The 22,166-nt window shown below is 47.5% G+C and overlaps 1 protein-coding gene across 1 annotated transcript in view; it reads right to left on the bottom strand.

Moving 5' to 3' along the window:
- The window catches only part of ATF6 (activating transcription factor 6), a gene marked incomplete at both ends in the record, with an annotated part of 124,035 nt that extends 101,983 nt beyond the window's left edge, over window positions 1-22,052 (bottom strand). The window contains 6 exons of the mRNA XM_080690437.1: window positions 4,294-4,502; window positions 5,929-6,058; window positions 11,406-11,512; window positions 13,739-13,826; window positions 18,248-18,324; window positions 22,001-22,052. Of these exons, the coding sequence (XP_080546563.1) occupies window positions 4,294-4,502; window positions 5,929-6,058; window positions 11,406-11,512; window positions 13,739-13,826; window positions 18,248-18,324; window positions 22,001-22,052 (663 nt within the window). The remainder of the gene's footprint in view (window positions 1-4,293; window positions 4,503-5,928; window positions 6,059-11,405; window positions 11,513-13,738; window positions 13,827-18,247; window positions 18,325-22,000) is intronic.
- Window positions 22,053-22,166: the final 114 nt, after the last annotated feature.

Below are 22,166 nucleotides of genomic sequence, written 5' to 3'. Positions count from 1 at the left end.
AGAAAAAAGTCACCAAAGATCACTTCCTCTCTATCTGCCCTCCCCTTGCCACACTACCCAGTTCCCAAGCCCTATAATTTTATATAATAAAATGTACAGTATTGGATTGAAGCCAGGGGCAGTCTCCCTCCAAGCTAACTCCCCAGAGCCCTTTTATTTTTTTACTTTGAAACAGGGTCTCACTGAGTTGCTGAGGCTGACTCTCCTCTCGGCTCCCGAGTGCTGGGATCGCGCTGCGCCGCTGCGCCCGGTGTTCTGTGTCCTTCAACACACGTGTGCTCTGCCCCGGTTCTCTACCTTCACTGACAGGCCAGGCTCCCGCCCTCTGCCCTGCTTCACGCACAACTCTCTTAAAGGACACGCATAGGGCTTAGGAAGAGAAACAGGCAGAATGTTTCCGGCTGGCAGAATCATCTAAGCCAAAAGACAGGGGAAAGCAAGGAAATTCAAGGGCCAGATTATAAGGGCTGGAAGAACAGTTTATGGGAAAGAGTGATGTAATCACGTCAAGTCAGAAAACTAAACTGGAGCCAAATTGTGAGAGGTTTTATATTCAACACTAGAGAATTTGAACTTAGCCCTATAGGAATTATGTCTTCTTTTTCAAAGGTAAAATACTATTAATTCTGATTATTAACCATGAAATAAATGCCTTGCCTTTATTTTCCTTCTTCCTCCTATTCCATTCTCAAATAAAATTGGAGAAATATACTTCAATCTGTATCCTACAATATTAACACCACCTCTCTAGATTGTAATATACAAACAAACAAGGTCCAATGTCTCATTACTAGACATGGCTGCAAAAATAAGTACAGTCTTCAGATCGAGGGGAATTACTGCAATTCTAAAGACTGTGTGATTCCAGCTTCTAGAACTGAAAAGCAGCTCAGAGAACCACCTGTCTTCTTGCTCCAGGTAACTCAGACATAGCCAGTGTGGGCTAAGAATGAACTTGGGATGTGATGTTTTAGCTACAGAATGTCCCCACACAGAGCTCCTGTGCTGATGGTCAGAGGTGAGGCGACTCAGTCCTGAGGGCTGCAATCTCATCCATGGGTGAACCACTGTGACGGGTGCACTGGGTAGTGGCCTAGGCGGGTGGCTGGGGAGGGAGGAGGTGGGTCACTGAGAGTGGTCTTGGAGACCTTGTGCACTGTGGAGGCTCTCTAGCTTCCAGCCTCCGTCTCCCCCTCTGCCTCCCACCACGCGCTGAGCTCAGCTGACCTTAACCTTGCCTCACAGGGCCTGGCCCCAGAGCTGCTCCCCTATGCTGTGGGCTCAGGGGCTGGGCCCAGCAGTGAGAGTGCTAACTGGGACAGCCCCTCCTGCACACACAGCATGTTCATGAAAGACTTCCACTTTATAAACGTGTGTCTTAACAAGCCTTACAGGAACTATGACACGTTTCTTCATGGGTTTAAATTCTAAGTCTGAGGAAAGACACACATCCTTCTGAGAGCCTGATGTGAGTTTTGGAGACTGCCCCTAAAAACCTACATATGATCACATACAAAGTCCTGCACCTTTTTTCAAAGAGTTCACGAATACTAACACCCATTTACAGATCACAAGAATACCTATTCCACAGAATTGCTACTTTTCATATGAAAAAGGCAGCTGTTTTGACCTTACCCTGAGAAGGCAGGCATTTCCCACTATTTTTATTTTGTTCCTTTGCTAGGTATTTACTGGTGGATTTTCACTGGTCTGTCTACTCTTCCAATTAGTTCTTTTTTAAATCAATATCCTATTGTATATGGTCATGTAACAGAATAAAGCTAGCAGAGAAGATCAATTTATGATCTTGTCCTCATTTAAAATAAACCTACTGCCGGGCGTAGTGGCGCATGCTTGTAATCCCCATGCCTGGGAGGCGGAGACAGGAGGATCGCGCAGGTTCGAAGCCAGCCTTGCTGGCTTAAGAGACCCTGTTTCCAAATAAAAATATAAAATAGGTCTGGGAGTGTAGCCCGGGGGTAGAAGGGTCTCCAGGAACCCCAGTACCACCATAAATAAATAAATAAACCTACAAACCGGGCGTGGTGACGCACACTTGTAATCCCAGTACTTGGGAAGCTGAGACAGAAAGTTCGCAGGTTCAAAGCCAGCCCCAGCAATTTAGCAAGGCTCTCAGCAATCTAGTGAGAACCAGTTTCCAAATAAGATATAAAATCAGGCTGGGAGTATAGCTTGGCGGTAGAATGCCTCTTGAGTTCAATCCAAGAACCAAAAAATAAAATAAAAAAAATAAAAGCTGCAAAGAAATGAGTCAACTACCCGCAACTGTAAATATAGCCATAAAAGCAAATGTTACATCCTTGGCGTTTATTTACAATCAATACAACAGGATCCCCCTACTACCACTTGGTCCCAAAAAACTAAGTACAGAGAAAAGAAGGCTGCAGGTGCACATTTCAGGAGCTGCCTTTACACATGTGTATACATCTCAGGAGCGTATACATCTCAGGAGTTCCTATGCAGGTGTGTCAGGAGCTCCTATACAGTTGTGTACACATCTCAGGAGCTGCCTATACACGTGTGCACACTTCAGGAGTTCCTATGCAGGTGTGTGCATGCCTCAGAAGCTCGTATACAGGTGTGTACACATCTCAGGAGCTGCCTATACACATGTGTACACATCTCAGGAGCTCCTATGCAGGTCTGTGCGTGCCTCAGAAGCTCCTATACAGGTGTGTACACATCTCAGGAGCTGCCTATACACGTGTGTACACATCTCAGAAGCTGCCTATACACGTGTGTACACATCTTAGGAGCTCCTACACAGGTGTGTACACATCTCAGGAGCTGCCTATACATGTGTGTACACATCTCAGGAGCTCCTACACAGGTGGGTACACATCTCAGGAGCTGCCTATACACGTGTGTACACATCTCAGGAGCTCCTATACAGGTGGGTACACATCTCAGGAGCTGCCTATACACGTATGTACACATCTCAGGAGCTCCTATGCAGGTGTGTGTGTGTCTCAGAAGCTCCTATACAGGTGTGTATACACCTCAGGACTCCTATACAGGTGTGTGCAATCGCAGCACGTGCTCAGGGTGCCTGAGTGGTGGAGAGACTGCCATGGGCAAGAGACTCCCATCACTCGTAGTACCAAATCTCAAGCTTGAACTTTCAAAACCAACAGAAACTTCTTGAGAATCACAAGCATATGAGGCCATCTGGTGGATAAAGTATAGAAATACACAAATTCAGGTTTCCCAGATACCCTGTTGACTACCCTGCAGTCTCCTCAGAGGTCCTCAGCCAGATGCCCCTGCTAAAAGAACCTGGGTGACCCGCAATGACCTGTATTATTTTAAATACTGGCCATTCCTTAAACCATCAAGTTCACAGGCACAAAAATCTCACAACAAAAGGGCATCATGTTACTGTAACTTTTTCATTGTGAGTGGTTAGATCAAACCAAAAGCCTTAACCAGGCCAGGGTGGCAGAAACCTGTGCGTCAACAGCTCACCCAGACTTGGGCAGAGAATCCCACGTTCAAGGACAGTCTCAGGAACTTAGCAAGACGTTGTCTCAAAGTAATAAAAGAGCCGGGCGTGGTGGCACACGCTTTTAACCCCAGCACTTAGGAGGCTGAAACAGGAGGACTGTAGGTTCCAAGACAGCCTCAGCAAACAGTGAGACTCTCATCCACCTAGCAAGACCCCATTTCAGAGTAAAAGTAACCTAGGGCTGGGGTGTCACTCACAGGTAAAATGCCCCTGGGTTCAATCCTCAACACCACATAAAATTAAAAAGAGCTGGAAAAGGAGCTCACACTTGCCCAGCAGGCACAAGTCATGGATTCAAGTTCTAGTGCTGTAAAAGAACAAAGCCAAGCCGGGCGTGGTGGCTCACACTTGTAATCCCAGTGCTTGGGAGGCTGAGACAGGAGAATCACTCGGGTTCAAAGCCAGCCTCAGCTACTTAGTGAGGCTCTCAGCAACTTAGTGAGATCCTGCTTCCAAATAAAACATAAAAATAGGTCTTGGAGCATATCCCAGAGGTAGAAAAGCCCCCAGGTCCCACCCCCAGTCCCTCCCCACACACACACACACACAAGAACAAAGTCTTGAACAGCGGTATTACAATTAAAACAAGAATAAAGAACAGAAAATGCCAGGCACATCTGATCTGGAGAGCTATCCCCCTTTAGACAGGAAGCCCACAGCCGTCATCTCTGCGGCACCCTTGGCAGCAAGGACATTGCCTGACGCCTAGCCCGGAGGCGGCGTCATGCGCCTCAGTCTGTGCGCGCTCGCAGCGTCCCTGCCCACACACTACCTTTCGCAGGAGCAGACTGGATGCTGATAACTGGCGGCTGCTTTGCCAGGGGCACAAGTGTCGGCAACGCCTGAATAATGATGGCTTTTGCTGGCACGCTGGAGTTCGTGTGAGTCTTGGGTGCTGCTGGAAGTAACAATGGCTTGGGCTGAATCGAAGGTTTTGAACTCATCTGAATTTTTTTCTTTGTAGTCAGTCCATTTTCTGGAGAACAAACAAACCACAAATCAATCTGAAGGCAATTAAGCCAGTTCTAGTAAACAAACTGTGTTACACACTTTTCTGCCCACATTATCTTGACTTCTGAGTATCTTTAACTGGAGTGTAGCCACGGCATCCTATATCAGAACACCCTAAGAGAATTCCCTATCCAGAGACTGCCCCTTTTTTGTGTGTGTATGTGGTACTGTGAGTGAACCCAGGAGCATTCTACACCCCCAGCCCTATTTTTTATTCTTTATTTTGAAACAGTCTCACTACGTTGCAGGGGGCCTCACTAAGTAGCTGAAGCTGGCCTCGAACCTGTGATCCTCAGGTTTCAGCCTCCCAGGTACTGGGATGACAAGCGTGTACCCCCACGCCCAGCTAGGAGATGCCTTCCTGAGCAAGAAGCAGTGTGGGAAGGGGACAGTGAACTGGAAGGCGGCTGCAGTTCCTGAGTGAATACTGGACAAGACCGGGAGGTGACAGACACCAACACCAAATGTCCCCTCGGAATCAGAGCCAAGCCTAAAGGTGATGAGTCTAGGTCTATGTGAAATCCCGAATAATGGAGGCAACAGAAGACTCCCCTTCCTCTCTCTGGGAATCACCCGAACAAAACAAACTGGAAGTGCCGGGCTGGAATCCCAGGCCTTGGGAGGCCAAGACAGGAGGACCACAGGTTAAGGCCAGCCTCAGCAACTCAGTGAGAGCCTGTTTCAAAATAAAACAATAAAATCACTGGGCATGGTGGTGCATACTTATAAACCCCATGCTTGGGAGGCAGAGACAGGACGATCGCACAGGTCTGAAGCCAGCCTTGCTGGCTTAAGAGACCCTGTTTCCAAATAAAAATATAAAATATAGATGTCTGCGAGTGTAGCCTGGAGATAAAGGGTTTCTAGGAACCCCAGTACCACCAAAAAAATAAAATAAATAAAAAATAAAATATACAACAATAAAAACAGGGTTGGGGTGCTCAGAGGCTCCAGTGGTGCACACGCACGTGTACACACACACACACACACACAATAGGTATACTATTTGAAAATATCTAGTCAGCTTAGTAAGCATACTTAATCCAACATTTTTCCTTTAAGAAATGGAACCTAAGCTGGGCATGGTGGCACATGCCTGTAGTCCCCAAGTATTTGGGAAGATTGCAAGTTCAAGGACAGTCTCAGCAAGTAGCGAGACTCTCATCAACCTAGTGAGACTCTACTTACAAATAAAAATAAAACAGGGCCAGGGGTGTGGCTCAGAGGTAGAATGCTGGTGGGTTCAATCCCTAGTGCCACATACACTACACACACACACACACACACAGAGAGAGAGAGACAGAGACAGAGAGACAGAGAGAGACAGAGACAGAGAAACAGAACTAGCTCACTCCAAAAGAGAAATTCCAGGAACTAGGAGAGCGCAGTACCAGTTTTGTTCCTGGGAACCACCACGGGCTTATCTTCTTTCAGAGGCTCTGCTGAGGAGGGGCCACAGTAGCTTTCACCATATAAGGACAGGGGCGACATCTGAGAAGTAGAAGATAAATCCAACTCCTCCTATGGCAAAATGGAGTATAAACAAATCAGTGCAGAAAAGCACAGTTCTTGAGGCTCAAACCACTTAGGAAGAGCAGCAAGATCCACACATAAACAGAAAGGCCCTCCAAGCAGAGCTGCGAGACGTGAGGAGCTCTGAAGTACTGAGTGTCTATGAGCGAGTCATCGTCATCCATTAATACCAGAGGAAAACTAACTCAAACGTGGAGTCCGTCTACGCCGCCCTCTCGAATTAAAGACATGAAGCAGACCACGCCTGCACTTCCTCCCACAAACATCACATCTCACTTGATTCCCAGTCATACACACTTAGCACCATGATAAGGCACCGTTAAAATGCCAACCTTCTTTCCACATAATCACTTTTGTCAGACCCTGATGGTTTGCATCTACAATGTCTCCTGGAAAGGCTCATACACTGGCAGTGTAAAGACATTCAGAGGTGACATGACTGAATCACAGAGGTGCTAAGCTTGGCAGTGAGCTGACCCACTGCTGGGTCAGCAATCTGACTGCATTTATGTGTGGTATGTAGGCAGCTAGGGAGTATGCAGGAGAACGGACTCTCCCTCTCCCTGGCTCCCAGCTCGCCCCAGCAGCTCTCCTCTCAGCTCTCCTCTGCCACGTGGACCTAGCACCATGTTTCTGCCTTGGAGCCAGCCAGCCATGGACTGACCGCTGAGCTTGAGCCGAAGTGACCTTGCCTCTTCCAAGTTGTGCTGGTGAAGGATTTTGGCCACCGCGACCAAAAAGCATACTAATACACATCTTTTTTTTTTTTTTTTTTTGGGGGGGGCAGGTCTGGGGATGGAACCCAGGGGCATTTGACCTCCTAGCTACATCCCCTGCTCTATTTTTTATTCTTTATTTTTGAAACCGGGTCTCACTGAGTTGCGGAGGGCCTCACTAAGTAGCTGAGGCTGTCGGCGAACCACGATCCTCCAGGTCTTAGCCTCCCGAGTGCTGGGATTACAAGCGTGCACCACATCTTTAAAAAATCTCAAGAGCCGGGCGTGGTGGCGCACGCTTGTAATCCCAGCGCTTGGGAGGCTGAGACAGGAGGATCGCACGGGTTCGAAGCTGGTCTCAGCTACTTAGTGAGGCTCTCAGCAACTTAGTGAGACCCTGTTTCCAAATATTGCCGGGCGTGGTGGCGCACGCTTGTAATCCCCGTGCTTGGGAGGCAGAGACAGGAGGATCGCGCAGGTTCGAAGCCAGCCGTGCGCGCTGGCTTAGGAGACCCTATTTCCAGATAAAAATGTAAAAATAGGTCTGGGAGTGTAGCCCGGAGGTAGAAGGGCTTCCAGGAACCCCAGTACCACCAACAACAAAATAAAATAAAATAAAATAAAATAAAAAGTCTCAAAAGCAAAATAATTCTTGCTACTTTTATCCTTTTTTGCTTATTAACGGTATCTTGTCCCAAATATTTTGAAAGTAAGATGAAAATTGAAATGAACAATGCTTCTTTTTTTAAATGGGCGAACTGATAATACAGGATGAAGTCAGCCTTAATATTTACGAGTCCTTTAATATTTGGTGGATCTGTCTTATTTTGTTAGGGTGCAACCATTTTAATGTAGGATAAAAGTACTTCAATTGAGAGAAGGAAGTTTAGTACACACGATAATGGACTGGGCATAACCTTCCTTCCCCTTCACAGTAACCTATAATTTTACTAAAAGGAAACTTAAGAGAACTAGTTTGCTCTCGGGGTGACATAGGTACTCCTACATAAAAACACCCAGGAAGGAAATAGAAATAGATTGAACAGATGATTGCTAAAGTATTCAACAATGAAAACAAAGTTAAAAGACAAATGTTGAGAGAAAACACCAGAGATGGACAGAAGACAGCAGTACCACTTCACTTCAAAGGCCGCGCAAAGGGCAGCCAAAGGCAAATTTATTTATTTATTTATTTATTTTTTTTTTTTTTTTTTTTGCGGGTCTGGGGATGGAACCCAGGGGCTTTTGACCCCCGAGCTATACCCCCGCCCTATTTTTTATTCTTTATTTTGAAACCGGGTCTCACTGAGTTGCAGAGGGCCTCACTAAGTAGCTGAGGCTGTCCGCGAACCGCGATCCTCCAGGTCTCAGCCTCCTGAATGCTGGGATTACAAGCGTGCGCCACCACGCCCGGCTCAAAGGCAAATTTAAATGTTTGGTTTCATCATAAAAAAAATTTAAATGGCCCTGAGATGAAACAGGGGAGAGCCTGGTGAAGAAACGCCAGGCTGTGGCTCCCCCGCACCGACGCCCTCAGCACACATGGACCAGCAGCTGGGAAGAAGGCCTGAGGGGTATATTAGAAACCCCAGAGGAAAGCCGACAACACAGGCTTAACCGCTAACCTCACAGCCTTAGATGCCTAAAAAGCATCTCCAAGAGTCAGCAAGCATTCCTCATACAAGTGCTAGAAAACAGGCCTGGATGAACACTTTCTCAACATTAAAAAGTAGATAAAGCTACAAGTCATTACACAGCCACAGCCACACCTCACAGTGAAACACCAAATAAATGCCTTACCGGTGAATGCCGGACACTAAACACATGCTGACTTTTCCTATAATTCTAGTAAGACATAATTAGACTAGGAAATGAAATAAAAAGAATAAACATTAAAACAGAAGAGACAGAAATGCTCTGTTTGCAAGATATGCTATCTACCTGGGACAAACAAATATTAGAATGTGAAAATGTTGTATTAATATTCACTTCGAAAATATAATAAATTATTACACTCACAATAACAATAACAAATATAAAATACTTAGGAATATTCTAAATACTGTGCAGAATCTGAAGAAAACTACAAAACTAAGAAGCAAAACAGAAGAGCTGAGTCAACCCAGGGCCACACAACAGCCTTGGCAGGGTGATTCCAAAGAGAGCACAGCGTGCCTGCGTGTGCACCGGCTTAGATGCCAGCACAGCGCACTCACAGAAAGACTACTGGGAAAACCGGTGCACTCATTGTATTTATTGAGCTTATTTATTATAGATCGGTTTACTCATCCAATTAATACTAGACCCGTGCCTAATACCATGAATCAAGGGAGACTCTAAAAGTATAAAAAATCTAAATGTGAAAGACAGCTATGTTAATACAAGAAAATGCAGGGCCGGGCATGGGCACACCTCTAGTCCCAGTGCTTGGGAGGCTGAGACAGGACGACCACAGGTTTGACAGCCTCGGCAACTTAGTGAGACCCTCACAATCTAGCAAGACCTTGTTTCAAAATATGAAATCAAAAGGGTTGGAGGGATAGCTCAGAGGGAGAATGCCCCTGGCTTTAATCCTCAGTACTTAAAAAAAAAAGAAAGAAAGAAAGAAAAGAAAAGGAAATGCAGGGGAATACCTTTGTGGTCTAAAAGCACAAAAGGACTTCTTAAAAATTCAAAATTAGCCAGGTATGGTGGCACAGACCTGTAGTCCTGGTACTTGGGAGGCTAAGACGGGAAGAACAAGGGTTGGGAGCCAGCCTCAGCAACTTAGCGAGATTCTATTTCCAAATAAGTAAGAAAAAAGTCCAAGAGGCAATGAGATGTAGACAAATGTTTAAAACAATCAGTAATCAGAGAAATGCAAATTAAAACAAAACAAAAACAACAAAAAAGGGGTCAGCCATCTGGCAAAAATCAGAGAACCGGAGAACGCCCAGCAGCCCCAGAAGAGAGGTCACGGTACGCGTGCACTGCCCACACGCCCGTGGAGCACACACGCTCATGTGGCTCTGCACGCGGATCTACATGCTCCCCACCACCACAGCCCCACGGCCCACCAAGGGCATCCTCACACGCCGCAGGGAGCCTTCCCACGCGCACCGGGACGCAGGGAGCACCGAGGGGCACCGGAGGCAACAGAGACTGGATGTGGAGAGAGCCGCCGGGGCTGACCCAGCGGTCCTGCAGGGGTTGGTTTCGGTTTTTTGTTTTTGTTTTTTTTTGGGGGGGTCTGGGGATGGAACCCAGGGGCATTCTACCTCCGAGCTCCATCCCCAGCCCTCGTTTTTATTCTTTATTTTGAAACAGGGGCTCACTGCGTTGCAAAGGGCCTCACTAAGTAGCTGAGGCTGTCTGTGAACCGCCATCTTCCTGTCTCAACCTCCCAAGTACTGGGATGACAAGCGTGGGCCACCATGCCTCGCTTATCCTACTCGTTTTTAAGTGAAATCATACAAAGAAACCTATTGTAATATCAACTGCATAAACTTAAAATTTACATACACAAGTAAAATTTTTTTGCAGAACTGAGGATCAGACACAGCAGTGTTCTACCATTGAGCTACATTTCCAGTCTTTTTCCTTTTTTTATTCTGAGTCAATATCTCACTAAATTCCCCAAGCTGGCCTCGAACCTGCAATCCTCCTGGCTCAGCCTCCCAAGCACCTAGTTTGCAGGTATCCACCACCTTGCCCAACTGGAATAGCCTTTTTGACAGTCATCTGGAAAGACCTAAAACTGGACCGATGTCTTACATCATACGCCAGGAGACCATGCAGCAGAGATCTATAGCCTTTTGTGAAGAGAAAAACCGGTGACAAACGTGTGCGAACCGTCACGTGGAAAACACTCCTTCCTGAATAACTTCATCCTAAGCAGCACGCCCGGCGGCGAGGCGGCCCACGGGAGCAGCAGCGCGTCCGCTGGCCACAGAGCAGAGTGGGCTCAGATAAGCGACGACAGCAACGGTGCACACGCTGCCGAGGAGGTGGGGCTTCCAGCTGCGCGGAGCGAATTAATAAAGTCTGATAAAAACGAGTATTTTCAGGTAGTTTTGAGGTTCTTCCTCAGGAGACCAGTCTAGTAAAGACCGTGAGCAAGAAGGGGCAGGAGGAGGCCTGGGGAGTAAGCCAGGCAGATGATGCTCCGTGCACGTACGGATGTCGCAGTGAAGGCCTCCACGATGAATAATTAGAACGTACCAACAAAACTGTACACATAACGATAGACATAACAAAGTACCCATTCGAGAGATCCTGCTGGGCATTCCTGACCTAGAGAGCACGCAGGCCCAGGGCCAAGGAGTCACAAAACTGCCAACCACATGTCCTCACGTGTCCTAAGAGAACAGATATCATAAAAGGGATGGGAAATGGATTCGAAGGGAGAAAAGACAGCAAGCTAATAACAAACACTGAGCTACTGCTAAACTCACTGGTGCTGTGGCAACAAGCAGGCGAGGAGGCGGGGAAGGCGTGGCTAGCACTCTCCCAGCTGCCAGGCCCTCGCCCACGCCCCGCTCCGCAGCAGGCACAGGCTCCGCCAGCTCTCGCCCTGCCCGCGGCGGCCTCCCGTACCCTTCTGGCCAGTACCAGGTCACTGTGGGAGACGGGCTACTCACAGGAACGTGCTGCGTGGAGGAACAGGAGTCCACCGACTGCGGCGATGCCACGGAGCCATGCGAGGATGCCGGAGAAGGCGGCTGAGCTTCGGCCTTGATGTCTTGAACTGAAAAACACACAGTAACGGGTTCCTCCTGGGGGTAAACTCAGAGCATGAGCTAGCAAGGTCAGATCTACTGAGCATTCAGAGACACGTGGCTAAGGGAGCGCTGGGCGTGCAGGGCGCAGGACACCATGCACCCAGCACCTCCCCTGCCCCCTGAGTTGCAAGAGTACACACATCCGCCTGCACCTGCACACATTTTCTGAAAGGGAAAACAGAAAGAACTGGGGACAGCTGCTGCCATCTCTGGAGAGCAGGACTTGCTGGTGATGAAATAAGAGCAAGAGGAGGCATTTTCCTACTGAATAAACTTTTGCACCTTTTGAATATGGTAAATTTCCCCACCATTTCTTTTTTTTTTTTTTGGGGGGGGGGTACCGGAAACTGAACCAGGGGCATTCTACCTCCAGCCTTTTTTATTTTGAAACAGGGTCTTGCAGCTGGGAGTGGTGATGCACGCCTGTAATTCCAGTACTTGGGAGGCTGAGACAGCAGGATCACAGGTTTAAATTGAGCCTCAGCAGTGCAGCAAGACTCTCAACTACCTGAAAAGACCCTGAAAGTAAAAAATAAAAAGGGTGGGGTGTAGCTCAGAGGCAGAATGCCCCAGATTCAACCCACAGCACCACAAAAAGAAAGAAAGTACAAAGAAACAGGGTGTACGTTGTTGAGGCTAGCCTCGAACCTGTGATCCTCCTCAGCCTGGTATCACAGGTGTGCGCCACCACACTCAGCTTAACAGTTGCTTTTAAATATAAAGAAACAAGAAAGAATTATTTTGGAAAGGATTTTCAAGCATACAATCAAAACTCCCAAAAATGTTTGTTTTGAACTGTTATTCTATTTTATAAAAACCTGTTGACAACTACAGCCCCGGCAGCATTCGCTGGTGCCCAAGACAGAGCAGGCAGCAGACTAGTTTCCAAGGCCACAAGGCAGCTACTGTCGCTCACAATCTTCTGCAGGGAGACCTTGCGGCAAGACACAGCCAAGGCAGAACCTCGCTCTCTGGGAGGCAAGACCGGGGGATGGCAAATGTGCGGCCACCTGGGCAACTCAGAGAGACCCTGTCTCAAAATAAAAAATAAAAAGGGTTGGGGTAGCCTAGTGGGAGAGTGCCCTCCCGGCCCATGCACGGCCCTGAGTTCCATCCCAGAACATAACTTCTCCTCTGCTTCGGTTTCAGGTGGGCTTCCCACCCTTCCAACCATAGAGTGCAAGGAGGCGGTGTGAACCCTGAGGCTCCATGGGTGCCCCTGAAGGGCCTTCTTGACACTGTCACGGGGAGGAGGCCCGGGCAGCAGCCCATGGCGCTGGGTCAGGAGTGCTGGCCAGCCCATACAGGGGGAGAGGAGTGACCGCGCTCTAGCCTTCAAGCTCGCCGGCTGGGCTAGGCACCATGGAGAAGAGTCGGGCCTCCCTGGTGCACCGTCCAAACCCTGACCCAGGTCTGAGACCGCTAACGCTGCCGTGTTAATTAAGCTACTCAGATCTGGGGTAGCCCGTTGCACCTCAGTAAGCAGAACCTAGACCTCGCTGCCCCAGTCTCTAAGGCAAGCCGGGCACCGAGCAGGACAACACAGAACCAAGGGGCAGGAATTCTGATGGAATTCTTTCAATTCCAGGTCTGCGTCCTACAGTCTGTGATGCAGATTACTACCACACCTCCAAGCCTGCTCCCTTCAGGTGCGCCCCAGGGCACGCTGGAGGGGTGCCACCCGGTAAGGAACATGTTCCTATACTCCCGTCACCCTCACTTCTTCACGGTCCAACATCTCCTAGCACACCCAAGCCCGGCGCACCTAGCTCAAGGGGTCAAAGGCACCAACATCAGCCAAGAGCGCCCTTCTCTGAAGTGTGTACGTCAAACACATGGGCCTCCAGCCAGTTCCTCACTTCAGGCAACCCCAGCCTCTTCCCTGTGAACCCAAGCCTTATCGGGCTCCTTGGTGGGTTAACCTCTTACAGAGATATTTTTCATAATTCAATACCAGTATTTCTACTTCTGATACAAGTTATTTATTCATTCGCTATGCTACTAGAACATAACTATGAAATTCTTTAGATTCATTTGGGCAATAAACGTATTACATACTGTCGTGTCACAAGTAGGAATATATAGTTCCTGGACTCTTTTAGCCCATGAAAGTAACCCACCGAATTTCCAGTATTACCAAACTCTAAGGCAGAATGATCTAGCCAGAGCTCCTACTGACGGCGCGTCATCACCTGTACAGAGCTGGCCGTGGGTGCTCCAGAGGTCCGACTCCCAAGGCATCAAGTCAAGATCAAAATCAAGATGGTCAAAATTGTTTTCCTGTGGATTTCAAATCAAAAAAAGAACATTAAAATAAAATATGGTGCAACTTCCCACAAACACAACTGCTACTGCTTAATCTAGTGACCAGAATTTTCTAAATCAACTGGTTCGTCTTGGGAATGCGGCTTGCGGGAAGTCTTGAGACAAGCTGGTGCTGCTGCTACAAAGGCAGAGGTGGCGACCTCAGAGGAAGGCGCGCACTTAACACCTGCGCCTCTGCCCTGTACTATCCAAATGTCTAAAATTTTCCTGAATTGACTAAAAGTCATTTGGTAGACCTAGAAGATAAAACTAACTTTCTCAAACGTGCGTCAACGTATCTCTTAAGAGGGCTCCTTGGGTGTCTTTCACTGAGGCATTAGTTTATCTTGTTTAAAAGTAAGCCTGCTCTGGGCCATGTGAATGTCCACCTTATACCATACACGTCCATCAGAACTGCCATGTGACTTCACACCTCTCCACACTTGAGTTTGAGACCAAGTAAGAAGCTTCCAAGTGCCTGGAGTTACAGTGCCAAGAACACAAGTAACCAGTGCGGCAGACACGGCAATGAAGCCCAGGCAGCCAGTGTCAACTTCACATGACAGATGAGAGGGCGGCACAGACAGAGAAAGGAAGCTTTAACAAGAAAAATACACACACACACACACACACACACACACAGGCATGCACGCACACATCTAGAAATTGCCAACGAACATTTGTTAATGATTTCTAGGACAGTATTATCATTTCCAAGTATCCATTACATAGTTTATTTTTATTGGGAAAGCAACAGGAGGAAAACAGAGGAACTTTTTTTAATCAGCCACTCTTAACAGTAAATATTGGTTCAAGATTAAAAAAGAAAACGTGTGCAAGTTCACATGAAAAAAAACTTTAAATCAAAAGAATTGTGGTTTAAGTCAACATCCTGCAGGGCGTGGTGGTGCACACTTGTAATTCCAGTGCTTAGGAGGCTGAGACAGGAGGATCACACAGGTTCACAGCCAGCCTCAGCTACTCAGTGAGACCCTCTGCAACTCAGTGAGACCCTGTTTCCAAATAAAGAATAAAATAGGGCTGGGGTAGAATAAAATAGGCTCGGAGGTAGAATGCCCCTGAGTTTAATCCCCAGTACCACAAAAAATTACAAAATAAATCAAACTCCTTTCACTGTTTTCTCTTATTTGAATCCACACATCAAAAAATTAAGCAAGTCAGGTGTGGTGGCACACACCTACAATCAGCGCTTGGAAGGCTGAGACAGGAGGATCACAGTTTCAAAGCCAGCCTCAGCAGCTTTGTGAGGCTCTCAGTGACTTGGTAAGACCCTGTTTCCAAATTTAAAAAAAAATTTTGAAATGGACTGGGAGTTTAGCTCAAAAGTAAAATAATCCTGGGTTCAATCTCCAGCAACAACAAAAAAAAAGTTAAGCAGACTTTTAGCAACAAAAAACTCCGTACACTTTCTTAAGTTTAAGTAAATTTAACAATGCTGCTTGCCCAGTGTAAATACTGTATATATGGGGCGGGTGAGGGGGGGGGGGCTTGAACGCAGGGTGGTCTACCTCTGAACTACACTCCAGCCCTAATTTATTTTTTATTCTGAAACAGGGTCTCATTACATTTCTGAGGGCCTCACTAAACTGCTGAGGTGGCTTCATATCTGTGATCCTCCTGTCTCAGCCTTCCAAGTACTGGGTTACAGGCAAGTACCACTACATCCAGCTCTAGCAATACTTTTAAACATGTACCGTAGTAGGTGTATGCTTTTAACTCCATCTTCAGCCAAGAAAGTCAAATATGTTTTACAACAGAAGAATTCTTTCTGCTTGAACTGGGGTGTGGGGTACCAGGGATTGATCCCAGGTATGCTCTACCACTGAGCTACACACTCCCAACCCTTTATATTTTTTTTATTTTGAAATAGGGTTTCACTACATTGCTGAGACTGGCCATAAACCTGCCATCCTCCTGCCTCAGCCTCCCAAGTACTACATCTACAAGGACTACATCTGTGTGCCACCATGCCCTGTTTCACTGAAAATTTATCAGGCCCGCTTTCTGTGAAATGAAACACAGTAGCCCTGATACCTCTGGCCCTTCAGTGACTTATGGGGCTCCCCCAGCACGTGAGAGAAGGAAGGCAGGCAAGACGGAAGGCGCCAGAGCCCCAGAGGGCAGCTCATCAGTGCCTTCACGCTGCACCACACACTAAGAAACTCAAAGGTCCTGTGACTGGCTCAGAGCAACAGAATGCCAGTTATAAAGTCAGAACCCGACTTCCCGGAATCTTTCAAAATTAGCACATGGCTCCTAGACACTACTTACTTATTCAATCATTCATTCATTCATTTATTTATTTTTGTAGTACTACAGACTGAACCCAGGGGCATTCTGCCTCCAAGTTATATCCAGCCCTATATTTTTCTTAATTTTTTTATTTTTATTTTTTTTTTTTTTGCAGTACTGGGGATGGAACCCAGGGGCATTCTACCTCTGAGCTCCACCCCAGCCCTATTTTTTATTCTTTATTTTGAAACAGGGTCTCACTGAGTTGCAATGGGCCTCATTAAGTAGGTGACGCTGGCCGCGATCCTCCTGTCGCAGCCTCCCACGTGCTGTGATTACAAGAGTGCACTGCCACTCTTGTTTTTTTGAAACAAGGTCTTACTAGGTTGATGAAAGTCTTGCTACATTTCTGAGACTGTCCTCAAACTTGCAATCCTCCTGTCTCAGCCTCCCAAGTAGTGGGATTAGGCGTACGCCATCAAGCCCAGCTCTTAGACCCTAATGTTTAAAAGAAGCACACTGGTGCCAGGCATGGCGGTGCATGTTTACAAATCCCAGCATTTGGGGGGCTGGGACAGGAGGATCACAGGTTCGTGGCCGCCTCAGCTACTTAGCGAGGGTCTCCACAACTTAGTGAGACCCTGTTTCAAAATAAATAATAAAAGCTGGGCATGGTGGAGCACGCTTGTAATCCCTGAACTTGGGAGGCTGAGACAGGAGTATCGCACAGGTTCGAAGCTAGCCTCAGCTACTTAGTGAGGCTCTCAGCACCTTAGTGAGACCCTGTTTCAAAATAAAATACAAAATAGGTCTGGAAGTATAGCCCAAAGGTAGAAAGCCTCTGGGTTCCATCCCCGGCACCACAAACAAACAAACAAACAAACAAATAAATAAATAATAAAAAAAATAGGGCTGGAGGTTTAGTTCAGAGGTAGAATGCCCCTGGGTCCTATCCCCAGTACTGAAAAATAAATAAAACACACTGTTCCAAAGGCCAGAAAAGAATATCAGTTGCTTAGTAAACCAGCTAATATGAAAAACCAAATTATTCTAAAAGTCACATTCTAAAGCATCTCACAGATAAAACCTTTAAAATTGTATGTGCTGAGGATCACACAGATTCAAAGCCAGCCTCAGCTACTTAGTGAAGCTCTCAGCAACTCAGTGAGACCTTGTTTCCAAATAAAGTATAAAATAGGTCTGGGAGTATAGCCTGGAGGTAGAAAAGCCCCTGGGGTCCACCCCCAGTACCACCAAAAAAATTAAAAAATAATAAAAAATAAACAAACAGGCTGCATTCTTCCATTGATTCACACTAACACAACTCTAAACCTTTCTTTGAAAAGTATCTAAAGCTCACTAAGCAAACATTATATATCTTTAAACTCAGGTTAATAAGAGCTTGAAAAAACTGGGTGCGGTAGTACAGCTTTGTAATTGTACTTGGGAGGCTGAGATGAAGGACCACAGGTTGAGGCCAGCCTCAGCAACTTAGTGATGCCCTCAATAGCTCAGTGAGACCCTGATAAAATAGGGCTGGGGGTCTAACTGGGAGAAAGAACGCTCCAGGGTTTGATTCCTCACACCACATATTCAGAGGTGAAGTGACGGAATCAGGGTTCTAATCTCGTCAGCAGGTAAGTCCAAGGATGGATTAGTAACCTGAACGAACTTACTGGGTGGTACATAGCCAGGCAGGGTGCGGCCCTGGCGACTAGACCTGTCCCTTGCCCCTTCTTCTCTCTTTCCTCTTCTCCAGCTTCGTGAACAGCTTTCCTTCCCACACTGCCTTGTAGCCGCCAACCACGGCCTGACCTCGGAACCACAAACCTAAGAAACTTCCCTCCTCTAGGTTGAGCTCATCAGGTATTTTGGTCACAGCAGAAAAAAAAAAAAGTCGACTGAAACAGTCACCCGCTCCTGGAACTAAAGCAGGCTTAGAACACAAGTCTTCGCATACCAAGACCAACACACTTCTACTGTCCTGTACTTCCTGACTACAACATGGCTATGTTCACACTTCGTGGTAAACTATTTACACTTAGATTACTAGCCTAAACCTCTTCTCCCAAAACCTCCTTAAGTCATCAGCGTAAAGACTGCACATCAGGTTGTCCAGTACCTCTCCTCCAGTAAATCCTTACCTGAGTCTCACTTGCTGCATCCAGCTGCAGCTCGTCCATGTCTGCGAAGTAACCAAGTTCAGCAAACAGCGTCGACTCTTGAACAAGAGAAGAGACACCCAGTCACTTCAGGGACTTGACAGAGAACAAGCCTGGACCCCAGGCCGGCTCTCGCCGCGTCTCATTAGTCATTACCACTTTCTACAGACTCAAGCAGTGTGGATATAAAAATTCAAATTCATATGTGTTTTCCGTGTTTTTATCCTGTGAAGTCAATCTTTACCCTGGGAATTCTCAAAGGTGTTAGGTCATATGGCGTGCTGGAATAACTGGTGGTGACTTTCTGGAACATTACCTGCAAGGATTCTGATGATAAATCTGGGTTCTGCACAAAAGAGTAACGTGGTTGATCAGCACTGTTAACAGGAGACGCACACAGCTGTGTGCTTGCCACCCCTTCCCTAAGTCAGGAGTACCACAATTTTTCACTTGGTAATAAGTCTGTCTGGGGCACAGCTCAGGGGCAAAGGCTCAAGCCTAGCATTGGTGAGATCGTGCATTCAGTACTAGGATTAGTGAGACCATGGGTTCAATACCAGCACCAGGAAAAAAGGCAGAATAAAGGGCTCACTCACCTAAACCCTTCCTTCAGCAAATTAACTATATCCTAATTCTTTAACAAGGTTTCATCATAAAGCAAGAAAAATGTAGACACAGAAAAGAGTCTCCCATAAACTAGATCAAAACATTTTGTGGAAAAAAGGTCGGTGGGCTGAAGGCCCCAGAAAGCTGATTGCCATTCGGGTTCCTATCTTCTCTAACACTTTCAGAAATCCAAGTGCTTTGAAGAGTTTTCCAAACATAGACCCTAATCTGAGAGGTGGCCGGAAAGGGAAGAGACTAAACCGTCTCAGAGGGAGGGACAAGGCTGGGAGGCACGGCGGGCCTGCTTCGGGGAGGCAGGGACCTACAGCGAGACCGGTGCCCGTGAGTGGAGCTGCTTTGGCGACAGGTGCAGGCAGAGTTGGGTTTAACCAGGGCTGCGGCTTCTCCAGGAGAGCAACAAGCCCAGGCAAGGGGGTCCCGCATGCATGGCCACGGTGAGACGCACAGCGCCTGGCCCAGCAGGGAGGTGGGGCCGCGATGGAAGAGGGGGTGGTAACACATGGAAAGACCTTGGCAGAGCCGCAGGACCGCGATGAGGGCCTGGAATGGCTGGACTACAGCTCTGCCGGGAGCCAGTGGCTGAGGGGGAAGCAGAACCAGGCAGAGAGCAGGTCCCAGGAATAAGGGCCAGAGAGCCTCCCTGGGGGCACCGAGCTCTTCAGTGAGGGCTCTGTGCCGGAGCGGGTGGCAGCCAGCTAGCCGCTCACAGGTCTCAAAGAGAGAGTGAGTGCCGCAGGAAGTGCACAGCACTGTACAGAGAAGACAGCGCAGGCTATCCTCACAGCATGAGCTCTAGGTAGCTTTAGGAAGGGAAAGGAGAATGATCTGGGGTGGCGAGACGGACAGGAAGAACATCTGCAGTCTTCAGGCAAGAAAGGCCCTCCCACAGAGACTTAGGAGACCATCCAAAGGGGAGCACCGGGCTCCAACTGCCCAGGCCCTCCCCAGGGACAGGAAGCTTCTCATCTTGGTCCTTCTTATCCGAAGGGAAGAAGAGAGAGGCTTCTGCACAGACGCTGGCTGGTGGAGGGGAGGCAAGGGATGCACAGGTGACGAGCAGGCCCTCCAGCACAGTAGGAAACTACAATTCTATTTTCAAACCACCCAGTATTTTGTAACGGTGGCCTGATATGTTGTGGGCACCCAGAAGATGTAAAACTGTTCAGTGCCAAAAGAAATGAGTTTCCCAAGGGGCGATGCGGAGGGCCTTGAATGCGCACTGGGAGGCTGGGGAGGCCAACCCGGGAAGGTGGCACCAGTGTGCTCCCAACACGTGGCATTCCTCAAGAGGCGAAAGATCACAGCCAGGGGCGCTCAGAAGAGGCAGCGTGGGTTTAGGGAAGTGAAACTAGTCTGTGTGATACTGTAATCGTGGATACTCACCATGGTGAGCCTGTCAAACGCTTAAAACTGATGTTAAGAGTAAAATTTAACCAGGTGTGGTGGCACACACTTGTAATCCCTGCACTTGGGAGGCAGAGACAGAAGGATCGAAGCCAGCCTAGCTGGCTTCAGAGACCCTGTTTCCAAATAAATAAATAAAATATAATAAATATATTACATATTATATATTATATTATATATAATATATAATATATAATATATAATATATAATATATAATATATATTATAATATATAATATATTATAAATAAATAAATATATATATATATATGTCTGGGAGTGTAGCCCAGAGGTAGAAGGGTTTCTAGGAACCCCAGTACCATCAAAAAAAAAAAAAGAGTAAAACTTAGCCAGGCCCACTGGCGAAGGCCTGTAATCCCAGTGAGTGGGTGGCTGAGACAGGAGGATCACAGGTTCAAAACCAGCCTCAGCTACTTAGTGAGGTCCTCCACAAGTCAGTGAGACCCTGTTTCAAAATAAAGAAGAAAAAGTTGGGCTGGAGGTGTAGCTTGGAGGTAGAATGCTCCTGGGTTCCATCCCCAGTACCGCAAAAATAAATAAATACATAAATAAATAAATAAAAACAAATAAAATACAGACCATGAAAACATAACAGTCAACTAACAAGAAGACAAATCTGACCTGACAGTAACTGCGGCATTTAAGAAAAAATGGAAGCTTTGGGAAGATTTGGGAAAGCAGAGAACAGAGACTAGGAGCACCCTCACTGGCACCAAGACTCCTAGCGCAAAGTCTCCTTCAGCCTCAGTTTCCCCATCTGTCAAACAGCAGCAACTCATTGGCCTGCCGTGAAGATGAAATAAGACAAGGGCAAAGAACTCAGCAGGGTGCCTGGCCAAAAATGTCCTAAGTGAATGGTGGCTGTCACGAGTAACTAGCACAAGAGGCTGGGGGTGTACGGGAATAACAGCCCCCACTTTTTCCAGAAGTTTTTAGAAAATCTACCCAACAATGGAAATAAATCTCCTCAAGAATAGAATTTTAGAGAACTTCTGCCTTTAAAAAATTAAATAAGGAGTTTGGTTCAATAAAGGGCATTGTAGCGGGGTATGGTGGTGCTCTCCGGTAATCCCAGGACTTGGGAAGCTGAGACAGGAAGATTGCAGGTTCACTGCCAGCCTCAGCAACTTAGCAAGACAATCAGCAACTTAATGAGACCCTGTTTCAAAATTAAAAATAACACAGGGTGTGGGTGTGGCTTAGGGGCAAAACATCCCTGGGTTCAATCCCAAGTGCCACAATAAATAAATAGAGTTGAGGTTCCACGCCTTTTACCAAGAATGTTGGTCCAAAGGTGAAAAGTATCCGAGTTCTCCCCAAACTCCAAAGCTGGAAGTATTATCATAATTATCATCATCATCATTTTTATTTTATCCTCTCTACTGGGGATTGGATCTAGTTGTTATTATAATCATCAGTATTATTTTGTTCTCCCTCCTGGGGATTGGCTCTAGCTGTTGCTGTTATTGTTGTTATTTTACCCTCTCTACTGGAGGTTGAGCCCAGGGGCGTTCTGCCTCCGAGCGACACCCCAGCCCTTTTTTCGGTTTTCGTGTGTAGAAACCGCCTCGCTCGCCTGCCGAAGCCGGCCTGGAGCCTCCCCAGCCCCGGGAGGCCCCCGGCCCCAGCAGGCGGGGCGGCCTCGGCCTCGGCGCCGGTCCCCGGCACCGCCGGCGCCACTCACCCCACTCCTCGTCGGGCCGGGGCCGCAGCCCCGGGCTCAGCAGCGACTCCATGACGCCGTCCCAGCGGTGCAGCGGGAAAACGCGTCCCCGGCCGGAACCCAGGGCGCGCCGCGACGGGGCGGACCGGAAGCGCGGCGAGACCGGACGGGGCGGACCGGAAGCGCC

The sequence above is a fragment of the Muscardinus avellanarius genome (genome assembly GCF_963383645.1).
Source record: "Muscardinus avellanarius genome assembly, chromosome: 3".
Lineage (NCBI taxonomy): Eukaryota > Metazoa > Chordata > Mammalia > Rodentia > Gliridae > Muscardinus > Muscardinus avellanarius.
The sequence above is the reverse complement of the archived record's forward strand: the minus strand, read 5'-3'. Positions and strand labels throughout refer to the sequence as shown.